The 22,535-nt window shown below is 39.5% G+C and overlaps 1 protein-coding gene across 1 annotated transcript; it reads left to right on the plus strand.

The window, feature by feature from the left end:
• The first annotated feature begins 459 nt into the window (after nt 1-459).
• On the plus strand, nt 460-21,657 carry LOC108085915 (uncharacterized). Its single transcript, XM_017182687.3, has 11 exons — nt 460-586; nt 2,244-2,370; nt 12,974-13,234; nt 17,474-17,580; nt 19,177-19,286; nt 19,376-19,454; nt 19,578-19,675; nt 19,741-19,932; nt 19,996-20,138; nt 20,228-20,373; nt 20,951-21,657. Exons 2-11 carry the CDS (start codon nt 2,293-2,295, stop codon nt 21,063-21,065), a joined length of 1,329 nt encoding a protein of 442 aa, XP_017038176.1. The 5' UTR covers nt 460-586; nt 2,244-2,292; the 3' UTR covers nt 21,066-21,657.
• The last annotated feature ends 878 nt before the right edge of the window (nt 21,658-22,535 follow it).

Genomic DNA, 22,535 nt, shown 5'->3' on the forward strand with positions numbered 1-22,535 from the left:
TTTGTTAATTAAAATATGATTTAAAATAATTTAAACATTTATTGAATATAAAATTTAAATTTAATATATTATTAAAGGTTTTTGTTTGCTTTTAAAATTATTATTTCGCTTCTCTTATTCTTAATGAACCAAAAAAAATTAATTATAATATTTTTAAATTATATTTTCCTCAGTGTTTACTCCTCTAAAGGTTTATTTTTATCAGCAAGCGTGTCGAAGTGATAAAAATAGAGAGAACAACTGGGCCAATAAACCCGGAGAGCCTTCTTTACGAGCCAAAGCCATGGCTTTAAGTACTATTTCCGGCGATATGGCAGCGCTCTTGTTGGCCCGAAAAAGGCAGCAAAGCGTAAATGGCCAAAACACGAAGATGTGGCCAAAAGGGGCCGCAAGAAAATAAAGAGAGAAAAAAAAGCAAAACAAGCTGCCCACTAAAGCTTGGCTTAGAGCCGTTTCCGTCTCTGCGATTCAGTTGCCAACAAACTCTCGAGCCGTCAACGTGTCCAGCGGAAAGTTAAAAGCCAAATATCATTTGGACTTTGTGTTTTACGCGTTTCAAAAGCCAGAATTTCAGTGCGGAGTGCAGGTAGCTGACTAATAGCAAATAAAAAACAACTTTTCTAAACACACAAAACACATTAAACAAACGCCCCGATCGACAATAAGTAAACAATAAGCTGTTGCGTAAAACTTGTTTTCACGTGTTGCTCACACGTCTGCTCAGCAAAGAGCACAAAATTTATAAACTTTCAGAGCAGCAGAGTGTACAAAAACTAACTAAATAAATAAATAACTTTTAATAATACAAAATTACTGCTGATTATGGCCAACTTCATGCAAATCAAGTCAACTAAGTGTGTTTTATAGTTAAACTCCAAAAAAGTATATATTTTTTTAGTGGCTGGAATTTGCGCGAATTTGCGAGCAACATTCAGTTTTTCTCGCTGCTCTTCGGGTAACTCTCTTTGGATAACTTTTTACTCTCTTAGTTCAAGCAGATCTCGGTAGCCAAGCTGTTTTTTATTAACTAATAAAAATGACTAACTTTTTGCTAAAAGCTTTGGCACGACTGCAATATTGCACACAGATGCTGCTGCTGCATATGAAATCATTTAATTTATGAATGAGAATGGGAAAGACTATAACTTGTCTGTAGATATGTCTTTATTAATATTTAAAAATATCAGCTAGTAAAAGTAAGCTTAAATTTTTTTCTATTTTAAAAGGTTTTAGATTTTTATACATTTATTTTCAGTGCCATAAAATCTTTTTTTATACGTTTGTTCTCGTTCAGAAGTGCGTATGTGGGCGTGTCAAGCATTTCCGCTTGAGTTTGTGGCTAGAAAAGCGAAATAAATCAAATATGTGGGCCGTAAATAACTTCTGTCCGGAATAAATTAAGCTCAAACTCTATTAATTGCACATGTTCAGCATTGATTTTAATCTAAACTTTAATTTAATTCAAAGTCCAGCTAAAAAAAGGTTTAGCATTGATTTTAAACTAAGCCAAAATAATTCGCAATCTGGGATAACAAATGACACCTTTCAATATTGATTAGCTGCGGATTTGTAGCTTTAATGTCACATTTCGAGCAAATGACGTAAGTCTGGCTTTCGGTGCTTTTTTGTCCGGCAAAACAAACATATATATATATATATTTTGTTTTTCAAGCAAACTCGTTTGCGGCATTCCAACTCATTGTTTCATTTGAAGCGATTTGCGAAACCCTTTTTTCCGTCTAAGCCCGCGGCGCATTCGTCTTGATTTCGAAGTTTATTGGACGCGGTTCAATCGGGTCGGGGTCGCCTCGAAAACGAAATCACAGTACGTGAGAATCGGATGCGTTGCCCCAGATTGGAGGTTAAAGAGTTAATCAGATAAAAAAAGGGGCATATTAAAAGATTAGAAATCCGCTGTCCCGCTGCACTTGTGTCACGTTTGCGTACTTCAAAATTCCTAGAAAGTTATGGCCCTGGAAATCTTGAAATCATCTCAAATGGCTTAGAAAAATGCAGCTGCCGCGATGAAAACGAGGTGATAAATAACTTAGAGAAGCTCTAGGGGTTAGCTTTTTGTTCTCCGTACTCACTTTGAGTCACTGGAATGGATGAGTAACTTGGAAGGAATGGATACAAATAAAATACATTTGACTTGACAGCTGCGTGAGCTGCATGAAGTGGGCTATAATCAGGGCCAGACAATTGCTCAATTGGCTGATAAGTGTGTAAATGGGTAATTGCAGCTGCCCGAAAAGGATACGGCCCAAACGAAAGACTTAGGAAGCGAACGCGATGACGAAAGGCCAGAGCCCAGAAAGCCAGGGAAAATGGCTCCTGCCCATGCTGCTGCTGCTGTTCACTGCTGGACAGGTAAGTGAAAGATAATTAGACCACTTTCTGGATGTCCGGAATACCCGGACATTTCACTTTTCATTTGCATACAATAATGTTCTCTCTTTGCGGCCATAAAAACGAGGTTAACTGCCTGCCGGCCCGGCCCGGCCTGGCCCTACTTACTACTGGCTTCTATTTCCCTGACTTTGGTCTCAGGTCGCCGCGCTGTGCATTTTCCACGGCAATTTTCCAAGGCAGACAAATTAATGAACTCCACATCGACTGCAGCTGGGCCACTAGTTTATCAATAGCAATAACTCAGCGGGCTTAGTGCCCCCTGCCTTCGCTGGGTCTCACTCCGAATGTGCCACTGACCGATATCTTAACTTTTACCCAACTGCGACTGCCCAGTGCCCCCCCCTATAAATTGGTCCATTGTTCGTGAGCGCTTCAGGAATGCCTTTGCTCTTGGGCTTTCGGTTTTTTGGGGTTTTAGTTCTAATTTGATTTGGTTCGATTTCAGTTTTTCTCTATGAAATGGCACAAATCCATCATGGTGAGAGTTGTGCTAGGGCTTGGCATCATTTTGGAATTTAGTTCAAGTCTCGAGGGGATTTTTCTTGGGGTTTTGACGTCGTCAGTGCTTCTAGGAAACCAGGCTAGATTTATGTTTATATATATTCCGGAAAATCACTGGAAATATATTATTAAATATATTTTTACTGGATTTGATCTATTGACTTATGTTTGCCACAAAGAAAACTGCAAAGCACTCAGAAAACCCCTTCCAGTAAGCCTTCTTCAACCTCTTGACCATTTTATTGATTTCCTGACAATTTGTTTGGACATTTCCATACATTTTTTTGAATATCCCGCCCTTGTGTGCGCCCACTCCTGGTGCGGACCTGATAACGGGTCTATTGAACTATCCGTCGAAGTCAGCGGCCGACGAAGAATGACATCATAAGATGCCGGGCTTTATGGGCGTGGGTGCTGAAATTCGCTCTTTGGGCTTGGCTTAAAACAAAAAACACAAAAAAAAAGAGAATCTCAAGTACAGAAAAAACGCAGACAGGCGGCCAAGTTAGTTGGCTTTTGGTTAATGCAAAACTCACAAAACCTTGAAGTGTACGTAAAAGCAACGGCAAACAAAACGCAGTCAGTCTCTTGGTTAATTATCATCCCAAGTCGCATATAATGATGATAATGATAATGATGATGATGATGATATAAGTCTGGCCAAAAGGCAGACGAAAATACATGTGTAAGCTGTTGTTTGTGCGAAAGTAAATCTCTCAGCAAGTGTGTGTGCGTGTTAAGAGTGTGTAAAATTGAAACTTACTAAAGTTGGCTTACGGTACTCTGCCAGCCCGCTTTTCACACTCATTAAACAATAAATGAACTAGCGCCTTTTACGCTGTGTTTTTCAGTTACTCCACAAAGGTTGTTAACACTCAGGCAAAGACCAGAAGCCAAACATTTGCATTTTATTTATATTCAGCGAAGGTATCAAGTTTTTTGACTGGGCAAAATAATAACCAAAGTCGAGGAGTGACAAATTCAAATTTGTTTCCTTAGATTACTTCTGAAAATATAATAAATGAAGACCTTTCCTGATCTTAAGAAATAAATTCAGAAATTAACTGAACTTTTTGCACTTTAAAAACCTTTAAAAGTCAACCCCCTTTTCACACTCATTTATCAATAAACTTAAGCTTTTTCGGTGGGTTTTTGGTGTTTATTACCAAGCCCAGAAGCGAATCTTGTCAATCGATTAATATTCCCGCCATACCCTCCACTTGACATAGAGATGCCCAAAACAAGTCGATGGTTAACTCACTTTAATCGATGTGACGCCTTATTTCGCTTTTAAATATTTACTTGCACATTAGCTTGGTGCGAGTAGTTGTTATTTATTGTTTGTTTTTGTCATTGCCATGTTTTTGTTGTTACGGGCCATTAAAATCAGTTTCAATGTCACCGCATACCAACAGAAATCTGTATATATATACAGACAGAAAAACACGCTGAAAGCGAACGAAATATGCTAATTCTCGAAGCCATCCGATTCAATATGAATATATGGCAATCCATACGTATATCTGTTTATAATGAGCGAGCCATGTCGTCATGGCTCGGCCAGCAGCCATATACGACAATGCGAGCAGCCCACCAAGTAAAAAATTTATACAAAATAAGAGAAATAAAAGCAAAACAACAAACAAGAATCTGGCTTTTAGTATTTGGCGGGGGAATGGCGACCACAGGTAGCTTGTGTTGCGGTCAAAAGCTGTGAGGATTAACCCGAGCTTTGAGCTAAGTGCTCTAAATTTAAGAGTCTAGAAGCCAAACATACTCAGGCAAATTAAGGAAATATGATCCTTGAGTTATTATAAAGACTAAACTTTAAAAAACTGAGGTTAAAAGTTGGAAGAATATTAAATAAATGAAACTGTGAAGAATAAACTCACTTAACACTTAAGCAACTTAAAGTTTTGATATGTTTTATTTACTTTAAATCTTCAATTCATCTTTAAAATGTTTTCAGTTAACAAATTAGAACTCTAGACATAACCTGCTCTAGAAACAACACCCAAAAAAATCGAAGCACTCGAAAAAAACTCTTGCCTGGAGCAGAGAAACTTGAGCTACCCACTTGCTATATAGTATTCCCCCTGCGAGGGTATCAAAATAAACCGCAAAGCCATTCTTGACTGACAAGCACGTGCTCCATCACGACCGCTGCCAAAAGGCAATTGAAGTGCCCCACACTGGTCTTAAGCCCCTACCCCTAACTGCTGCGGTGGCCATAAAAACACATGGAATGCCTATGAATATGTACTCAAAAATATGATTCATTGTTTACTTTGACTTGGTTGCATATATTTTATTTCTAAGAACTTGAGATGAGCCAGCGGGTAGCACATAGTAACTGCTGAGAGAGAGAGAGAGAGATGGGGGTCTTGAGCTGCTAAACAAAAGACTTAGACAACGAACTCGTTGATTGTCTTGACCATTTCATTGAAATTCTTAAAGTTCTTGTTTATGATTCCGTATTTAGTTTTTGTTACCTCGTTTAAGAGTCTGTGTGCTAACGGTTTCATGCCAGATACAGTTGGTCGGGTTGGCTTTATCAAAAAGAGCTGGGGATTTATTTGCCGCCTGATAACCGCAGAATGCCAGAATGCATATTGGTTTTAAGTCGGGCTACAAAGCTATTATGCTCTAATTAACAGAAAATATGAGCAGCCCGAAGATGGTTACAAAGTGACCACAAATGCAATGACCGGGTGCAGTAGAGATGGAGGCTGGTCGGGACCTGCAGAGAAGAAAATAAAGAGTTAATTGAGTTAAAATTTTATGTTAAAATATTTTCAATACATTAAAAAATAAATTCGTTTTAAGCTTAGGTAATTTAAAATTTGGAAAACATTGATTTAATCTTCAAATTTTAGTATCTAATATTATTAGAGATTAAAATAATATTTCTTCAGTCCAAATAGTTTATTTTAATTTCCAAAATAAAGATAATAAAAGTTTAGCACGTAAAATGATTATATTTACTAAACCTCATAGGTTTGATATTTTTACAATATTTTTTTGTATGTGTTTGTGGCTTGGGGTTGTCCATAAACTGGCAACTGACGACTAGCAACTGGCAACTAAAGACTGGCGACCGGGGCAATTAGAAGAGCAACCAGTTTGGTCACTGCACGCAACGCCAGATCACAGCACTGGGTTAGTAGTATCGTCGTCTGGTGGATGATGTCTGGACAGGAAGCCGCTGCCATTGCCGTTCTCGTTGGCCGAATGGATGGCCATTAGATCGAGTGTGCGCAGTTAGATTCCATGGTTAGAACTCTTGGGGAGCGCCGGCAGCCAGGAGATGGCCAACAAAAATAGCATGTTTATGTCAACATCAAAACATTTGGCCACGCAAAGGTGTGCTGCTAGAGCAGTGAAGGCACCTTGAATTTATTTTTCCAAGGTGTGTCCTTTAGAAAAATATCTGTAAAATTTATATTTTTCTCTTGAAGGTTCTTAGATTTTTGCCATAACTTTTATCCTTTATTATTATTTGCTTTGGTCGAGCTTTTATACATTTTTCCCATATATTGCTGGTTTTATTGCAGGCGCTGGAAACTAGTCCGATGAGATCAAAGCCAAGCGGATTGGCATATCCGAGCCACTGAGTTGGCGCAATTTAACGCCGCACTGATCTTGCACTGTGCGAATTATTTCGCTCAATGCTGTGCGAGTTGGTGTAGCGTGAAATTCATTAAAATTTATGCAAAAGTGTTTGGCATATTGGGTCATCGGCGGTCGCCGGAGAAAGTTCTTTCTTTTGTTTGACTTTGGCTTTGGTTAGCACATTTCGTTATTTGATTAACTTGCATTGTTCACCTGCAGCCCGGTTTTATTTTGTATTTTTTCTAGATTTTTAGTTCTCCCGTCAGTCGTCGTCAGTCGACAAAAAACAATTTAGCAATTGTTTCTACCTTTGTTTTTCTGCTCCAGCTTTGGGGCCGGTGGGTAAAAGTAGGTTTTATTCGAAACTAATGGGAAAAACAATTTCCCCCACTCGCTGCACCGCGGCCTGTCATTGAGGCTTAGGCCCGGAAAGTCGCTTCGGGTAATTTTCCAACTCAGTATGGAGCCCAGTTTGCTTTCAAATTCTGTCCGAGATGATGCGCATGGAAAGTGCACATTTATGAAAATTGCAGACACACCGAGGGCTCTTTTTGTTTTGCTTTTTGGGCTGCTGGGAACTGATGCTCTATGGAATCGCTTTTTCGTGAAGCTAAAAAAAAAATACAGAAAATGTCTTTTGGCAGCAATTAAGGCGATGGTCAAAGAAAGTGTGACAACTTTGGAGGTAACTTGGCATCACGATAAGCAATTGTTTCAATCAAACAAATAATGACTAAGGGGGGCTAAATCAACTCGAAATGGAAAATGAAAGCCAAGTCTTGGAAATCATGTTAATGTTTTGAAATTTTTATAAATTTTAAAGAAGAATTTAAACCTAAATGGAAAGAAAAATAATTAAATAAAGAAGATTAAAATTCAATTCAATCAAAAACCTTTCAAGCCCAGTTTACCCCTTGAAAAGTCTAAAAGACTTTAAAAGGAAACTTTTAAAAGGCCTGCAATCCACCTAAATACCAAATAAAAGAAAGCTTTAAATTAATGAAGATGCACTGTAATTTCTGTAATTATCAAAAAAGATTTTGAGATCAAAAGTAGCTTAAAATTCTTACAAGAAAATTATCAGATTAACCTCGAGTTTAAATTAGAATTTTTCGATTGAGGGAGACCTTTTCCCTAACCTCCCAAAGAAGGCTAATTCAATTAAAGAAAACTTTCAAAACATGACCGGCCCTTGTAAGCCTTAAGGGGGGATATACATGTAAACCAAAATTTTTGGGCCAAATTTTTTTTTTGCTTTAAAATATAGTTTATTACTTAAAGAATATACTATATAAGTTTCATTATAAAATGCCAACTCTAAGTGCCTCAAATCAAGTATGTACGCAAGGTATACAAGTGTAAACGTGAGCGCATCAAAAACTTTAAACGTCTTTTTCTCAGCTTTAAATTCTTGAATTTTTACCTATGCTCTGGACACGATTCACAAAAAACTATGTAACATATCGGAGTGAATCAAAAATTATTATGATCAGCATGAAATTATCTTCTATTTGAACCTACATGGTTGTTATAAAACTGAGTATTACTATTTTTTAAGAGGGTGGGAAGTGAAAACTGATCACCTGAAAATGGCTTTTTTTCCTTCAAATCAAAATTTAATTTTTTTGTCTTGATTTCCTTTTGGTTTTTTAGGTTCAAATAGAAGATACAGGTGTAATGAATACAAAAAAATTTAGTTTACGGATTTCGGGCAGGAATTACGAGCTCTATCGTGTCCATAGCACGGCAACTCAAAGCTCGAGGCGCTACGGAATATGTTCCATAAATCCGCCATTTTGTAAAATATTGTTTATAACTAATTTTTTTTATCATTTCTGATTCTTCTTTTAAATATATCCAAAGTTTCACGACGATTGCTTGACTATTTCTTATAAAAAAATTCTCGAAAAATGGCCAAATTTTGACCGCTTACATGTATATCCCCCCTTAAGAATAGAAAGTACTTAGCATAATTTCCATGATGGTCAAAGCGAAACTCATTAAAAGTAGCTGCTGTTTCTTGGATTCTTCGGACATCGATAAATAAGCAACATAAATAACCAACAGCGAGCACCGTTTCGGAATGTTGTTCAGCAATATTTTTTGAAGAAGCTACCATACAAAAGCTTCTCTATTGAGAGGCCTTTCAACAAAAGGCTAGGCTAGGCCAGACCCATGATTTTTGGTGGCAAGGGAGCCCGCGGACGGACAAGTGCTTATTATTATTATTATATTAGTGCTACGACAGCGTTTCATTATGAGCCGCACAATTGACCCGCCGACTGGAGGCAGGTTCAGGTGGCAGATGGGTCGCCGTGGAACGTGCAGAGCCGCTGACAGGGTCCCAAATCCAAAAGGTGGGGCCAGGCAGGTACACTTAGGGAAAATGTAGAAAAGAAAAAAAGAATTTTAAGGCTAAAAATGCTAGGCAAAACAAGTGGAAATTGTATTTTAAAATGAAAGCTATAAGACCCCCAAAATATATTATTAAAATCTCCCTAGAAAGTTTATCTAGTTTCCATTCTTTTGTGGTTTTTGTTAGATTTTCCTTAAGTGTAACTGGGCAGAGGTAAAGCCCATGGACGTGCCATGGAATTAGCGCGTCAGAACATCAATGGAAAAAGCGCGCCGGCAATTGAAATTTAATTGAAGCCACGGCGACATTAATTGCCGGCTGCTTTTCTTCCTATTATTTTTTTTTCTCTCAAGGAAAGACCTCGACTTCGCCTTCGATTTGGACTCCAACTTCGTGGTTGTTTATCTCTGGACCCTAGGAAGATAAAACCGTTGGAAAACCCTTTCAGCTGTCACTCGGCTGGCCGCTAGCATTATATAATCAGGCAAAGCTCGGAACGGGTTTGGCCGCGTCCGTTGTCAGCTTCATTAAGCTTTTCGCCCAGGCGAAGCTCCACTGGAAACTGTGTGTCCAAAAAGCCAGCCTCAGCCCGGTCTCCAGCCTCGACCATAAATACGCTCCCATCTGGCGGTACTGTATAGTATGTTAAGCCAAGTTAAACGGCAATTTATGCGCTGCCAGCGAAAATACCGTGACAATTTGCAATCAGCAACAGTCGGAGCTGGACCCAAACTCACGGGCTCTTGGCCATCTGAGAGCCTGGCCCGGCTCAGTCCGGCTCCGACTTTATGTTATAATTTAGCCAGAGCTGAGCTTTATTGCCCGAGCGCCACATAGCGGAAATTCAAATGCACACGAAATATGTTTAAGAGCGGCCGACAGTGGTCAACTTTGAGTTGGCTCTTAAATATTTTCATTAAATTAAGAGTTTGCCATCTTAAGACAATATTTTCTCAGGCTGTCGATAAAGAAAATAGTTTAAAATAAGAGGAAAGTAAGGTATGAGATGTAGAGGATGCCTTTAATATCTCATTTTCTTATAGTTAATCTCAAATATTTGTTGACCACAGTGCAGCTCCGCTCCTTTTGTTATTCGCTGGTTTTTGGTTTTTCGCTTCTAATCCCAACTTGCTGCACATGCTTTTGGCATATGTTTGCCAATCTATTTTGGCCAACTATGCGCAGCTGCAGCAAAAGGCTCCCTGGCGATCGTATCGCTCAACTAAAACCCCCCAAAAAAAATAATAATAAAATCGGCGCGGGCTCTTGCGAAATATTTAAGTAAAGGCCCAATCGGGCACATAAAGGTAACACACCCAGACTGGCTGGCAGCGTACAGTAAATTGAGTGGAATTAGCCGTAGACATAAATCACAATCACATTTAATTGCCCAGCAGAAAGAGGTGATCAAATTTTAGTTACCAATTCGGCATGGGAAGCTGCGGCACTTGCCATATGCATGGATATTTTAAGGGAAGTCAAAAACCTTTTAGCTTCTTTACAAGATTTTAATGGCCCTAAATTAAATTCAATAAAACCTCACCATAAATCCCATTGTGGCTTTATGCTACTCCATATAACATTGCCTTTGGCTAAATTTCCCAGGCCTCCAAGTCTCATTTTTCACTTAAGCTCTTGCAGTTTTGTCATTCCTAAGCAGATAATTGCCTGCAAAAAACAAAAAAAATGCCAGGGAAACAGTCAGAGAACGAGGCAAACAAGTTGGCCTTCCTGTACTAATTGCCCACGTCACTTGGCTTAATAGTTAAACAGCTTAAATGCGGCGGGGCGAACACTTTTGGTTTATGGCCTGACCCCTTGCAGCCATATAAATCACCATTCATTCCATTGCGAGCTCCCCTTAATGATCCTGCCCAAGTCCAGCTCGGGTTCTGTCTCCAGCTGCGTTTGGATTTTTTTGCTAAGGTTGTGCAGCCAGCTAATTTTTTGCAACATTTTAAATATTAATAAAAGGAAAAACTACACAAGACTTGGCCATAAATATCGTATGTAAAATACATAATTCAAGATATGGGTGAAGTGGAAGTAATATTCTTTTTTTAAGGTTGAAACTGAAACAGCTTTTTCTTGCAAAACCCTCATCACTGGCTGGAATTTTTTTTGAATAATCACTCGAGACATTAGCTGCAGTGTCCTGCGGGGAAAATCCATCAAGCTGCGAGCTGCAACTTCGACTCCGATTCCGATTCCGACCAGCCGAAACTCATTGGCCATGGCGTGACTGGCAGCGCAAGTGTCTAATTGTGTTTGGGTTTCCATTTTTCCATTTTGTTAGCGGGGACCAGCCACAATCAGAGCGTGTTGCATAATACAATGGCCAAATGCTGTACGAATAAGTACGATTTGTGTATCTCTTTTTATATTGTTTTATTTTTTTTTTTAGCAGCAGTCTGCTATTTTAACAAGCCGCCGCACATTCGAAACGATAGTGAAACGAGCATGCAAAAAGTATTTTAATTGACTGCCGCACTGCAGTTGGCGAGAAAACAGAAACGGAAAAAAAATGCAAAAATCCATGCAAAACAATTGCCTTTTGGCGGAGCGACAAATTGTCATGGGAGTTGCTGGAGTTGCAGCTCCCAGCTGCAGGCTCCCAGCTCCATGTGACCCTCGCGGCGCATTGAACTCCCGATCGGTGCGGCGGAGATCCGTCGCAGGCCTTTCATTGTCTCCAATCTTGGATTAAAGTGGCCGGCGCATTGAGATGCAATAAATTGCTGATGGCATGCAAAGTGGATGTTCTAGTTGAAAGCCATAGAAAGTGGCACACTGGCCAACATGTTTTTGGCACTGTCAGCGCTTCCACCGTCCAACATCCAACTGGGTCACCTGGCTGCATTTCACCTGATGCACAGTAGCCGCCGCCGCAGCGGAGGAGGAGCTGGCCGAGCTCGATCGAGCGCGAAATTAATTGCTTCAATGACTGAACAAAATTTCATATCATATTTTTTGGTTTCGGGGTCGCTAAAGGGTGGACTTGCTGCTGCTGCCGTTGCTGCTGATGCTTTTTGAAAGTAAATATAAATCAAAGGCCTTTCGCCTTGGACAGGCTCTCTAAGGTGGAATACCCCAAGGGCCGGTGAAACGTGAGCCGAGTTGGACCACAAAAGGCGGCGTCTGGGCGATTGTCATGACATGACTTACTTAACTTTGGCGGGGCTTATCTAGCGCCTACACTCGAAGAATTGTCATGATTCGTTTCTAGACTTTATTAGAAATTTTAATAAATTTATTTGTCAAGAAATGAGGTATATTGGCCCGTTTCTGTACACAGAAAATAAGTTTGTGTCTTAAGTCTTTCGTTTTTCAATTTCTTATTCATATTTAAAAGCTAATTTGGTATCTTAAACTTATTTTAAGATATAAATTGGGACTTATAAATTGTAATTTAAATACAAAATGATGACCCAACTATTTACTAGTCTACATATACCGTGAGAAAAAGTCTTCGAAATAGATTAATAAAGTGAATCCCAAAATAGTTTCAAAATATTTCCAAGAATTTCTTAGGGGTTTTTAGAGGCCATTGTGTAACTTTAAGTGTATCAACTTCGTTCTCGGCAACTGCCGTGCCGTTCCCTAACGTTCTTGTGGCTCTGAAGCTGGAGCACAAATTCAATTATCACGACGGAGCGACAGCGGACCAAGTCGAGCTGGCCAATAAATTATCTTAGAGCCAAATGCCTTTGACAGTGCGCTGTAAGCCGAGAGCTGAAAGCCGAGAACTGACCCAAAACGTGCAGAACTTTGGCAGCTGTGTTGGCCCAAAGTTCTTCTCTGGGCAATCTCCGGGTCCAGAGCGCTGCCTTTGCCTTTTCTGCAATTAATTGCCACTACGGCCCGGACCCGGGACCGGGCTCGGTCTCGGGCTCTTTGGCTTCCCATTTAAAATTAATTTGAATTTTCCTCTTTGGCTGCTGTTTTCACTGTTTGTCCAATGAGTTGGCATTAATTTGCGAACCCATGTTTTTTTTGGTTGGTGCGTTCCCAGGGTCCAGAAATCGGGTCAAAGTTATTAACCGAAGAAGCTTCGCATAGTTTAACGCTTTTCGCATTTCGTATTCATTGCAGGTCACCACACAGGAACCGCCAGCGGCGCCGGGAGAGTTTGCTCCCCATGTCACCGCCACTTGCAAGGCGGGCACAATGAACATCAAGGTCAAGATGAGCTCCGGCTACACGGGCGCCGTTCATGTCCGGGACTATCGCACGCCCGGCTGCATGGCCATGGGCGATGGCAGCGACTCGGTGGCCTTCAGCCTGAATCTCTGGGCCAAGCAGGGCGCCAGCGACTACTGCGGCATCCTGGTCAGCAACGTGAGTGGAAGCAATGTAAGCATAACCCCCAGCGCTTTTCTAATCGAATTAATAAATTAACCCTGGCATAAAGTTGATGTTGAAAGGTGGAGAAAATTTAAGAAATCAGGAGGAGATGAGTGTTAGTTAGGGAATCGAAATGGGATTATTTCTTTAGAGATTTATATATTATATTATATTTTTAGTTAGACAACAATTGAGCTCCGTAAAATTATCTCAATTTGGAAGATAATCATAATGTATTTCCCTGAGAGACATTCTCTACACTTAATGCTAGAACATACACAAAATTACTGCAAAGAACATACGAATTTTAGAATTTAATTGAGTGCGAAATTATAAAGGAGACTGGAAGCACACTTATCCAGCTTTATCCGGTCTTGCCACCCAGTTACTCACGCAGCCAGCAAGTTCGTGTCTTAAGTCTTTCGTTTACCGCCGACCGCTTGACAAATGGCAAATTAATTTTGTCAGCCAGGCGACTGTAGTTTGCAAATTACCACCAAAATTCAGGCAGTCAACAAGAGAAGAAAGAAAAAGCCACCAACTGTGAACTATGAGGCAATCGCAGGCAGCTGGAAAACTGCCGACCCGAGACAGCATTCAGGGGCCACAGAACGAAGACTGGAAACTGCAGATGAAAGACTGAAACCTAGAGTCTGCTGAAAGACCTGAGTCTGAGACCTTGTCTGGCTAAAAAGGGCACGCATGCGCATAAATTTAAGCCCGCCTATCGGCCGTGTACTTGAGTCTTGGCCCCAAATCAACGCAAATCAGCAAACGGCCAGGGGAAACGATGGACTGGTCGGTCGGCTGGCTCGTCTATATAGTAACGATGGCAATAAAAATCAAGTTTAATCCTACGTGCATCACAGGCGTTGACAGGCAGCGACTGCAATTCCGTGTGGGTCTGGCCCTGGCTCCGGCACTCACTCACTCTGATCCGGCTTGGCTTTTCCACACGCACTCAGAACAAAGCCAGACAAAAGGCAAATCGCATTAGCCATAGTCATAGTCCAAGTCAGACTCATCCCGTCCTCAGTACCAGTCCCGGTGCGTGGAAATGCAAATTATCCAGAGGGCTGGACGCCAGATGCTTATAAGTACAAGCACATACAACATTATTAATTGCAATGTCAAATCCCACCGACCGCACCCTGTATTCCAATTTTGTTGCCTTTTGCCCTGCCTTGGATCCAGAAATCTAGAGCCCAGCTTCAGGGTCTGAACTTCCTCTCGCAAAACAAAAAAAAAGGGGAGGTCCCCCATAAAATTAAATCACGCTTATCGCAACTGCGGCTGGGATTTTATTTTTATATGAACACAAACACGCATATAGATAGCTGTTTATATATAAGGTCGTACAGTAAAAGGTCGGAAGAGTCAACTTTTTAAATGAGAAAATATAAATGAATTTATAGAAAGGAACAAAAGTTAACTTGAAATAATATTTACGAATCTTAAACTGAAAGGTTAAAGATTAAAGTACTGTAGATCATATTTAGCCTATTTTTTTAAATTATTTTCTTGAGGTTCCTCGAATTCTTAAGTTCCTTCCTGCCATCCTTTACTGTACCTTAATGTTTGTTGGCTTTTCTGGCTGGGAGTGCCCTGGCAGCTCGCGCCGGCGTCTAGTTTCAACTGCAGACTGCTGATTTCACATGCCCAGACACGGCTTTCCACGCTTCGGCTTTGACAGCATTCCAAGCCGTTGTCGAGGCTGTGATGTGGCTTAAATCCGAGTGGGCCATTGTTGTGGCTAGTGCGTGGAATTTGTGTCAAAAGAATGTTTTTGTGCGGCGGCAATTTTGATTCTATTTCTTCTCGCTTGGCGAATATTTTGCGAGCGACTTTAATTGCTTGCAAAATGCCTTTAGGCCAGCGACATTGCTGCTGGTCTGACCTTGGCCAGTTGAATGCAGACTGCAGACTGCAGTCTAAAGTCTCGGCCACTTTCGCCCTTGTTGATCCCACTCTGGCCAAAAAGCAAAACCTCGGCCTGCTAGCAGCTGGCAGAGCATGAAATTGGCGCTGACAATGGCCAAGACGCCCAGCTATTTTTACATAAAGTTCAAGACGCTTTGCGGCTGCTGCTGGCGTACTTGAACTTATTTCTTATTACCAGCACCATTATTGTTATTACTTTGAGTGGGTTTGCTTTGGCTGCCATAATCTGGCTTTGCTTTGGTTCTTTGCCCCAGCACCATTATATATATTTAAATGTTAATTGCAAATGCAATGGCCGGAGATAGAAATAGAGATGTAGGCAGAGAGGACCCAAGGCAATTTGCCATCAGGCAATTTCAACACATTTTAGCTAGGTAATGGGGAGTTACTCTTACACTGGGGAAATACAAAGTTAAAGAACATAAATTATAGATTAAGAAAAGTTCTAGTGTTCTAGGAGTAAAGTATATACTCTTAGCTAGATCTTTTCAAAGTCTTGCTAAAACAATATTTAAAATTTAAAAGAATAGGTTTTCAATAGAAGAATATAAAACTAGAGGAAATATATAGTTTGGCAAGGCTCTACATTAGGTTTTAAGAGAGCCTCTTTCTAGAATCTAAGATTTCCTCTGTGTGCATCAACTTTGAAATCAACTTTGCCATTTTCTTTTGGCTTTTGATAATAAGTTGATAATGAGCTCATCCGCTGCGGCATGCAACTGCGTGATGCATGAGTTGGCCAGCAGATTGTGACATCATTGCTGTTGGCCAACAGTCCCGCGATTCCATCCATTGGATGCCAGGTATTTATAACTGCTGCGATATGTTGTGTTTATTTGCTAACCGCTTCAACTAAGCCCCTGACCAGACACTAATCAAGCAGGCCCATTCATCGGCTCTGCTGGCCACATTTAATACCGCAAACATGTGGAGGCGTGGACCATTAAACCAATAACAGCGAGATAAAATAATAAAATAATAATAATATATATATTTATACCTAACCATTGACACAGAGCAAACTGGTTTGACTGGCAGCTGGTGGAAAATGTAAGCGATGTAAGCAAGCCACACAGAAGTGACAAAGAAACTTGTACTTTTTGTACATCTTTTTATGGAAAGCTGTTCGCTGTGTTCGATGGCAATTGCGATTGCGGGTCAAGGCCAATCGATATATAAATATAATATAGGAACGATCAGTAGTTAGTATTACAAAATATCTTAGTCGGGTTGCTTAGGCAAACACAGTTAGATAATCGCAATTACCGCTGAAAAATCTTGGCCAGCGAAGCGCAGAGATTCTTGGAAACGCCTTCCTCCATCTGCAGTCACATACCGCTGCACAATCCACTATCCGCAATCCGCAGCTGCATCTGCAGATGATATTCAAAATGAGCTTAAAAATAATTACCGAAAACCATGATAGCCATAATGGCTTGAGCATAATCAAGCAGCCGGCGGCAAAAGGAAGGAAAAGCAAATAGAGGGAAAAGCGAGGAAAGGCAAGAGCCAAGGAGCTGGAGGCGAAGAAAATAAACAACTTGAAAATGCGTCACACTTGGCGGCATTTTGCATTTCCTAGTTGTGCGATTGCATCATGTGACAATTAACATGCCACAAGTGCAAGTTGCAGCCATGGTCGCGGGGCAGCCACTTACACTTGAAGGAAATGCGTTAGGAATTATATTAAATGGGTGTAAGGGGCTAAAAATAAATTTTAAAAAATGAAGTAATATTTTTAAAACAATTTAGGGGGGTTTTTTTATAACTTTAAGGACTTTAAAAGTTTGGAAAAAATAGGCTAATATAAGGTTTCTACACATTATAAGTTTTGTGAATATTTTTTATATTTAAAAAATTAAATTAAACTTTATATATAATTTTTTCAAGTGATTTAACTTCACTTTAGTAATTTCATGGTAAATTATGTGTGTTCTAAGCTTGTCAGAATTAATTGGTTTATTTTTCAAGGAATATATTTATTTCTTTTGCAACCTCAGATGCAGTCATTAACAACTTATCAGACTCATAAAAAAGAAGTATATTTCAATTCCATAAATAGATATTTAATCCCAGAACAGTTTTTCTCCAAGTGCTAACAGTCGGCCTCGATCCTTTGCTCCTGTTTTATGGCCAATGCCTGAGCTGGTCTAAGCATAAATTGGAACCTAACTCGGGCTTTTCCAACCAATCAACATTAACGTCATGGGCATAAACTTTTAATAACCGGCAATTAAACGGTGATCTCCCCCTAAAAACCGCATCTCTTAACCCTTTCCTCCTCCTTTTGATTTCCATCCCCCGCAGCGAACCGAGGAGCGTTCCATTCAGCTGGCCGTGCGTGTGCACAAGACTCTGGAGCTGGCGGACGATAAGTTTTATGTGATTACCTGTGGCAAATCGGGCTTTGCGCGGTAAGTTACCTACACAGGAAAATATATTTTACTACGAATTAGAGTCTATTTAGTTTTAATTGTTATTAAAATCAAGGGAATATGCTAACATCTTTCTGAAAATTGGTTTATAAAACCAAATAGACATCGTTGAAATCACTTTAGAAGAATATATTATTTCCTTAGAACAAGTTGACTATTTTAAATATCATTTTGAGACCATGAAGATGTTATATTTTATGGTAGTAATATTAATAACAAGTTGATCTTATATAAAAAAAAGGTTCTCCCTTATATAGACCTGATCCATACTCCACTTTTCTTGATGTGCAATGCGAATCCAAATCCAAATGCGACTGCGACTGCGGATGCTTAGGCTGTCTAGACAATTGCACTTAAGTTCTTCTTAAGTTTCGACGGTAATTTTTTGGTCAGGCTTCCGTCAGTCCAAAGTGCTTGCCAATTTTAGGTGCCGGGCCGAGAACAAATGGACCCGCAGAGCAAATTGTGCTGACCAGCGATGGTTTTATGGATGCATGTAGGTGTTGCTCTGCCATTGTTCGCGTTTCGCTCTATCAAGGCCATTGAGCTCTTGGCCACAATTCGATTCTTTCACTCAATCACCTCATTTGTGCGGGCAAATCAGCACCAACAAAAAAAAGCTACACCCAAAGTAGGAAATTCCCAAAAAAAAAGTAGAATAATCAACAAAATTTTTAGTGCTCGCTTGGCAGCAGTTCAATTAACGGTAAACGTCTGGAGAGGGCCTCGATAATCATCTTGAGGTGAACGAAAAACAATTTAATTTACCTTCTCGCCTCGCGGCTCATTTGCATAATGCCAATGACTCCGCTCAACTCTTAGACTTGCGACTTACGCAAGTATTTCCCAAAGTAAACCCCATAGCGTCAATACGTATAAAAAACAAAAACCAACCTCGGTTGAGAGATGGGAAATAAAAATGGCATTAAAAACGGTTTTCCAAAAGCGATGCGCTCTGTTAAGCCCGGAAAAAAGCAAAGAAATTGTTAACAGAATATGTGTAGTAAACGCAAACATTAAAATCGTGCCAGTCGGTGTACAAGGCGAACAACAAATAGTTTTAGATATTTTGCCCACATGTACAGTGAACACATTCAGTGCACAGTGGAGCTAGACATTAAAGTATCACAAGTAGTTCAGTGACAGGCTTAAAATATGCTTTTTAGTGTCACTTGTATATGATTTTTATATGGCAAACATTATTTTTATGTCTCTAAATATATTTAAATATTCATTAAATTTCTTTATAATTATATTCAAAACTTTTCCTTTACTTCAATAAATTTTTATGAACTGTAAATTAAATGTTCTACAACTTTTTATTACCATTTTTTTGCAATCTCTTGTTGTTTTCCCACCCATCTGGCCCACAAAAGCAACTGTCTATAGCGCAATGACCGACAATTGCAGTTGCATAATTTGCGATTGCAAAGTTGGCAAAGCCCAAAGCTTTTGGCTCTATTGGTTATGCTTTTAATTAGCCCCTGGCGCATGGTGTAATTACAGAGCATAATTTGCACCGTTAGTAGCCAGCCCTCTCATGTTCGAACCCTCTTCTTGCTACCTCTTTTCCAGCGATGACAATGCCCATGTGGTGCTCAAGTTCCTGGAGAATGATCATCGGGTGCGTGAGACGGTCTATGGCCACCAGTACAAGATCCGCGCCGAGTTCTCCAAGCCAAACGGTGGGTAGTCTTGGCCCTTGGGCAATGCTTTCTAACTTGGTAGTTAACGCTATTCTCTATACCCTGCTATTACCATTTCCAATCATCAGATACCTATGGCCTGCGAGTGGGTAACTGCTTTGCCTTTGACAAGAAGAACAGGACCCAAAAGCTCACCGATGATAGCGGGTAAGTGGAAATACTATTTATGGGTCTTTAGAACTTGAATTACAATTTAAACACTTGACTTGGATAATAAAGAAAAGTTACAGATATGTAAATGTAAGCTTACACTTTGTTGTTCCCCTCTAGCTGCCCCTATGACACGAATATCATCAGTCGCTTTGTGCCCACAGCAGATGGACGAGCTGCCGAAGCGGTGCTTAGATCGATGTTCAAGTTTCCCGAGGGTATTTCCATCAAATCCTCGCCTGAGGCACCAAGACTCTAACTTCTTCTTCGACTTTCTCTCTAGGATCCGAGGTGCATCTGCAGTGCGATGTGATCCAGTGCTATGGTCGCTGCGTGGAGATCGATGACTGCAATGATGTGGCATTGGCTGGATTTGGCAAGGGCACCAATGGACCCAGAAAGTTCGGTCCCAACGAGGAGGGCTCCAGCCTGGCCGGAACCACGGTCTTTGTGCTCGATCCCAACGAGGCCAGATGTGAGTTTTGGCGCTGAAGTGTTTGTGTTATTTATGATATTTTAACTATCTGTATCTGAGCAGTGATCTCGGGCAATTGCGAGGATGGCATCCGACCCAGTTGGCTGCTGTGGCTGACCATTACCTTGGGTGTACTCTTCCTGATCATGCTGCTGATGAACATCTTCCTTTGCACCGCCATGAGCTGCAGTTGTGCTAACACAGAGGTAATAAATACTGAAACCCAAAAGGAAACATAAAACTATGCTACCTATTTAATGTTTCGAATAAATCTAAACGAATTAAATTTTTACAGATAATCGAGAAGGAGCCATCCATCATCGAGGAGTACGATCCGTATCGCAGTTGGCATGGCAGTCAGTATGGTTCGCGGTATTCGCTGCACGGCAGGGATGCCCACAAGGGATACACCAGCGGTGGCTCCACGATACACTCAAATAGGTCTGATAGATATTAAGATGCCTCTACAAAACACAAAAAAAAACGTAAAAAACCTACAGAAAACACACACACACGACACAACTCTATTCTACACCTCAAAATGCATCTATTTTCTGGTAGCTGCGGAGCCACACACACAATACAAAAGCATGCCAACAAAGTATCTTATATCTGCGTATCTCTATGTATCGTATATATATATTTATATATATCTGCCCAGCTGGACAACACAACCGATCACAAAAACAGAAAAAAAAATTCAAAAAAACCATAGAATGAACAACCATTTCGTGCCTAGTAACTGCAACTGTAATTAACCGATAGTAACTTGCATTTGTCTACCGGTAATCACTAACTCTCTCCCTCCCACTAAACCTATGCTACAGCGACTATAATTTCCAGCCTGCCCATACTTAAATTAAATTACAAAAAAAAAAAAGAAAACAAGAAAAGACAATCGGATGACTAACCGCCAATTTGAAAGAGTTGCTAACCAATCTGTCTTGACTCCCACTATCTGCAATTTGAAATTGTTTTTTATTGTATTAAATCCAACCTTATCCAACGTACTTCGAAGGTCAATGCCAATCGATAACGATAACGATTATGCCATCGTGCATTCGCGTCCAGGCTCTAGACATTCCACGTTACACGGACAGCGCGCCCATCGGGGACCGCCCAGTAATATTTGAACAGATCCCAATAGGAACGATAGGAACGCGACAATAATGAACGCTAATTCTTTAAGTTAGATTAAGTAAAGCAGGGGGTGTCAAGGAAATTGCTAGAAATTAAAAAAAGAGCACCTTAAAGGGTGTCTATTTCTAGCCATTTCTGTGATACCCCCCGCATACATATATGTATGTCCCCCTTTCCCATCTCTCGAACTTGAGTCTCAAATGTACATAACTAAGTGAAAATTCTCGCCCTGCCCTGCAAGTTTTCCAAATTTCTCCAAAACGAACGTTAGAGATGATGATGCCGCTGTAAAATACTAAACTAAACGTACTAAAGTTCTCTTTGCCTAATTGTAATTGAACAACTTAACATAAGTCATTAGTCTGTCATAAGTGCGAACGAATGTGTATTAGTGAAATGTTTCAACTACTTGTAACTTGTAAAAATATAAACAAAAAGCAGGCCAACAAAATTAATTTAAATTAAAAGCTACAGTATAGTCTAAAATGTTAAGAAGCAAACATTTGGCAAATGCGTTAAACGTACGAATTGTAATTAATTATAAATTTAATGATTTAATTTAATAAAAAAAAACTAAAAAGAAAATATTTAAGATTTTTATTATTGTTCTTTTTCATTTTTGAAAGGGGTAGAGAAAATATTACAAATAAAATATTTAAAAAAAAATTAAAAAATTGGGAGAACCTAAGAAATTTCTAAAGCTTAATTTATCTGGTTGCGGTGGTGTTTTTAAACTCTCATAGAATTGTTTATTTAAAATTTATTTCTATTAAATCAAAAAGAAGAATTTAAAAGTACCTTTTCAAAACATTTTTTGTGTTCAACTTGTCGAATACGTAATATGCATTGACTTATTTATGAATTGCTTTTCTTTAAATTTACCCAAATAAAATACTTATCACAAATTGGACATATGGTATATTTTAGTCAAAATATTCAATCAAAACATAGTTCAAATGTTTACCATGAGTAAGAGTAAGTACCAACAAAATGTATCTAGGAGAGACTGCATAAATTTGATTAATTACTACAATTATTGTATGGATTATGTATATTTTTAAATATTTTTTATTAAATATATTTCTTAAATATATAATTTAAATTTTAAACATTACCATTTCTATTCAAACCTTCCTCAAGCGCATTCAATGAAATAAAAGGCAGCTTGAATAACACGTGTGCCTGAAAGTATGCAATAGTTTTTCAAAATTCAGGTACTAGCGCAGCACAAGAGCCAAGGTGCACCGTCAGGCGCTCATAATAAACTAAAAATAAATGTGCAAATACAAATAAATTACAATCTGAGCGTAAATATGGAATATAATTATTTTGAAAAGGTTTTTATTAATTAATTTTATATATTATGCTTTATGATTCATCCGTTTTTTTTAATAAACAAGAGTGAGTAAGTACTTCCGGAGCGTCGGCGCCCACCCTTGTTCACTTCAAATCCCGCCCTGCGC

This window comes from Drosophila kikkawai, chromosome 3R (assembly GCF_030179895.1).
Source record: "Drosophila kikkawai strain 14028-0561.14 chromosome 3R, DkikHiC1v2, whole genome shotgun sequence".
NCBI lineage: Eukaryota > Metazoa > Arthropoda > Insecta > Diptera > Drosophilidae > Drosophila > Drosophila kikkawai.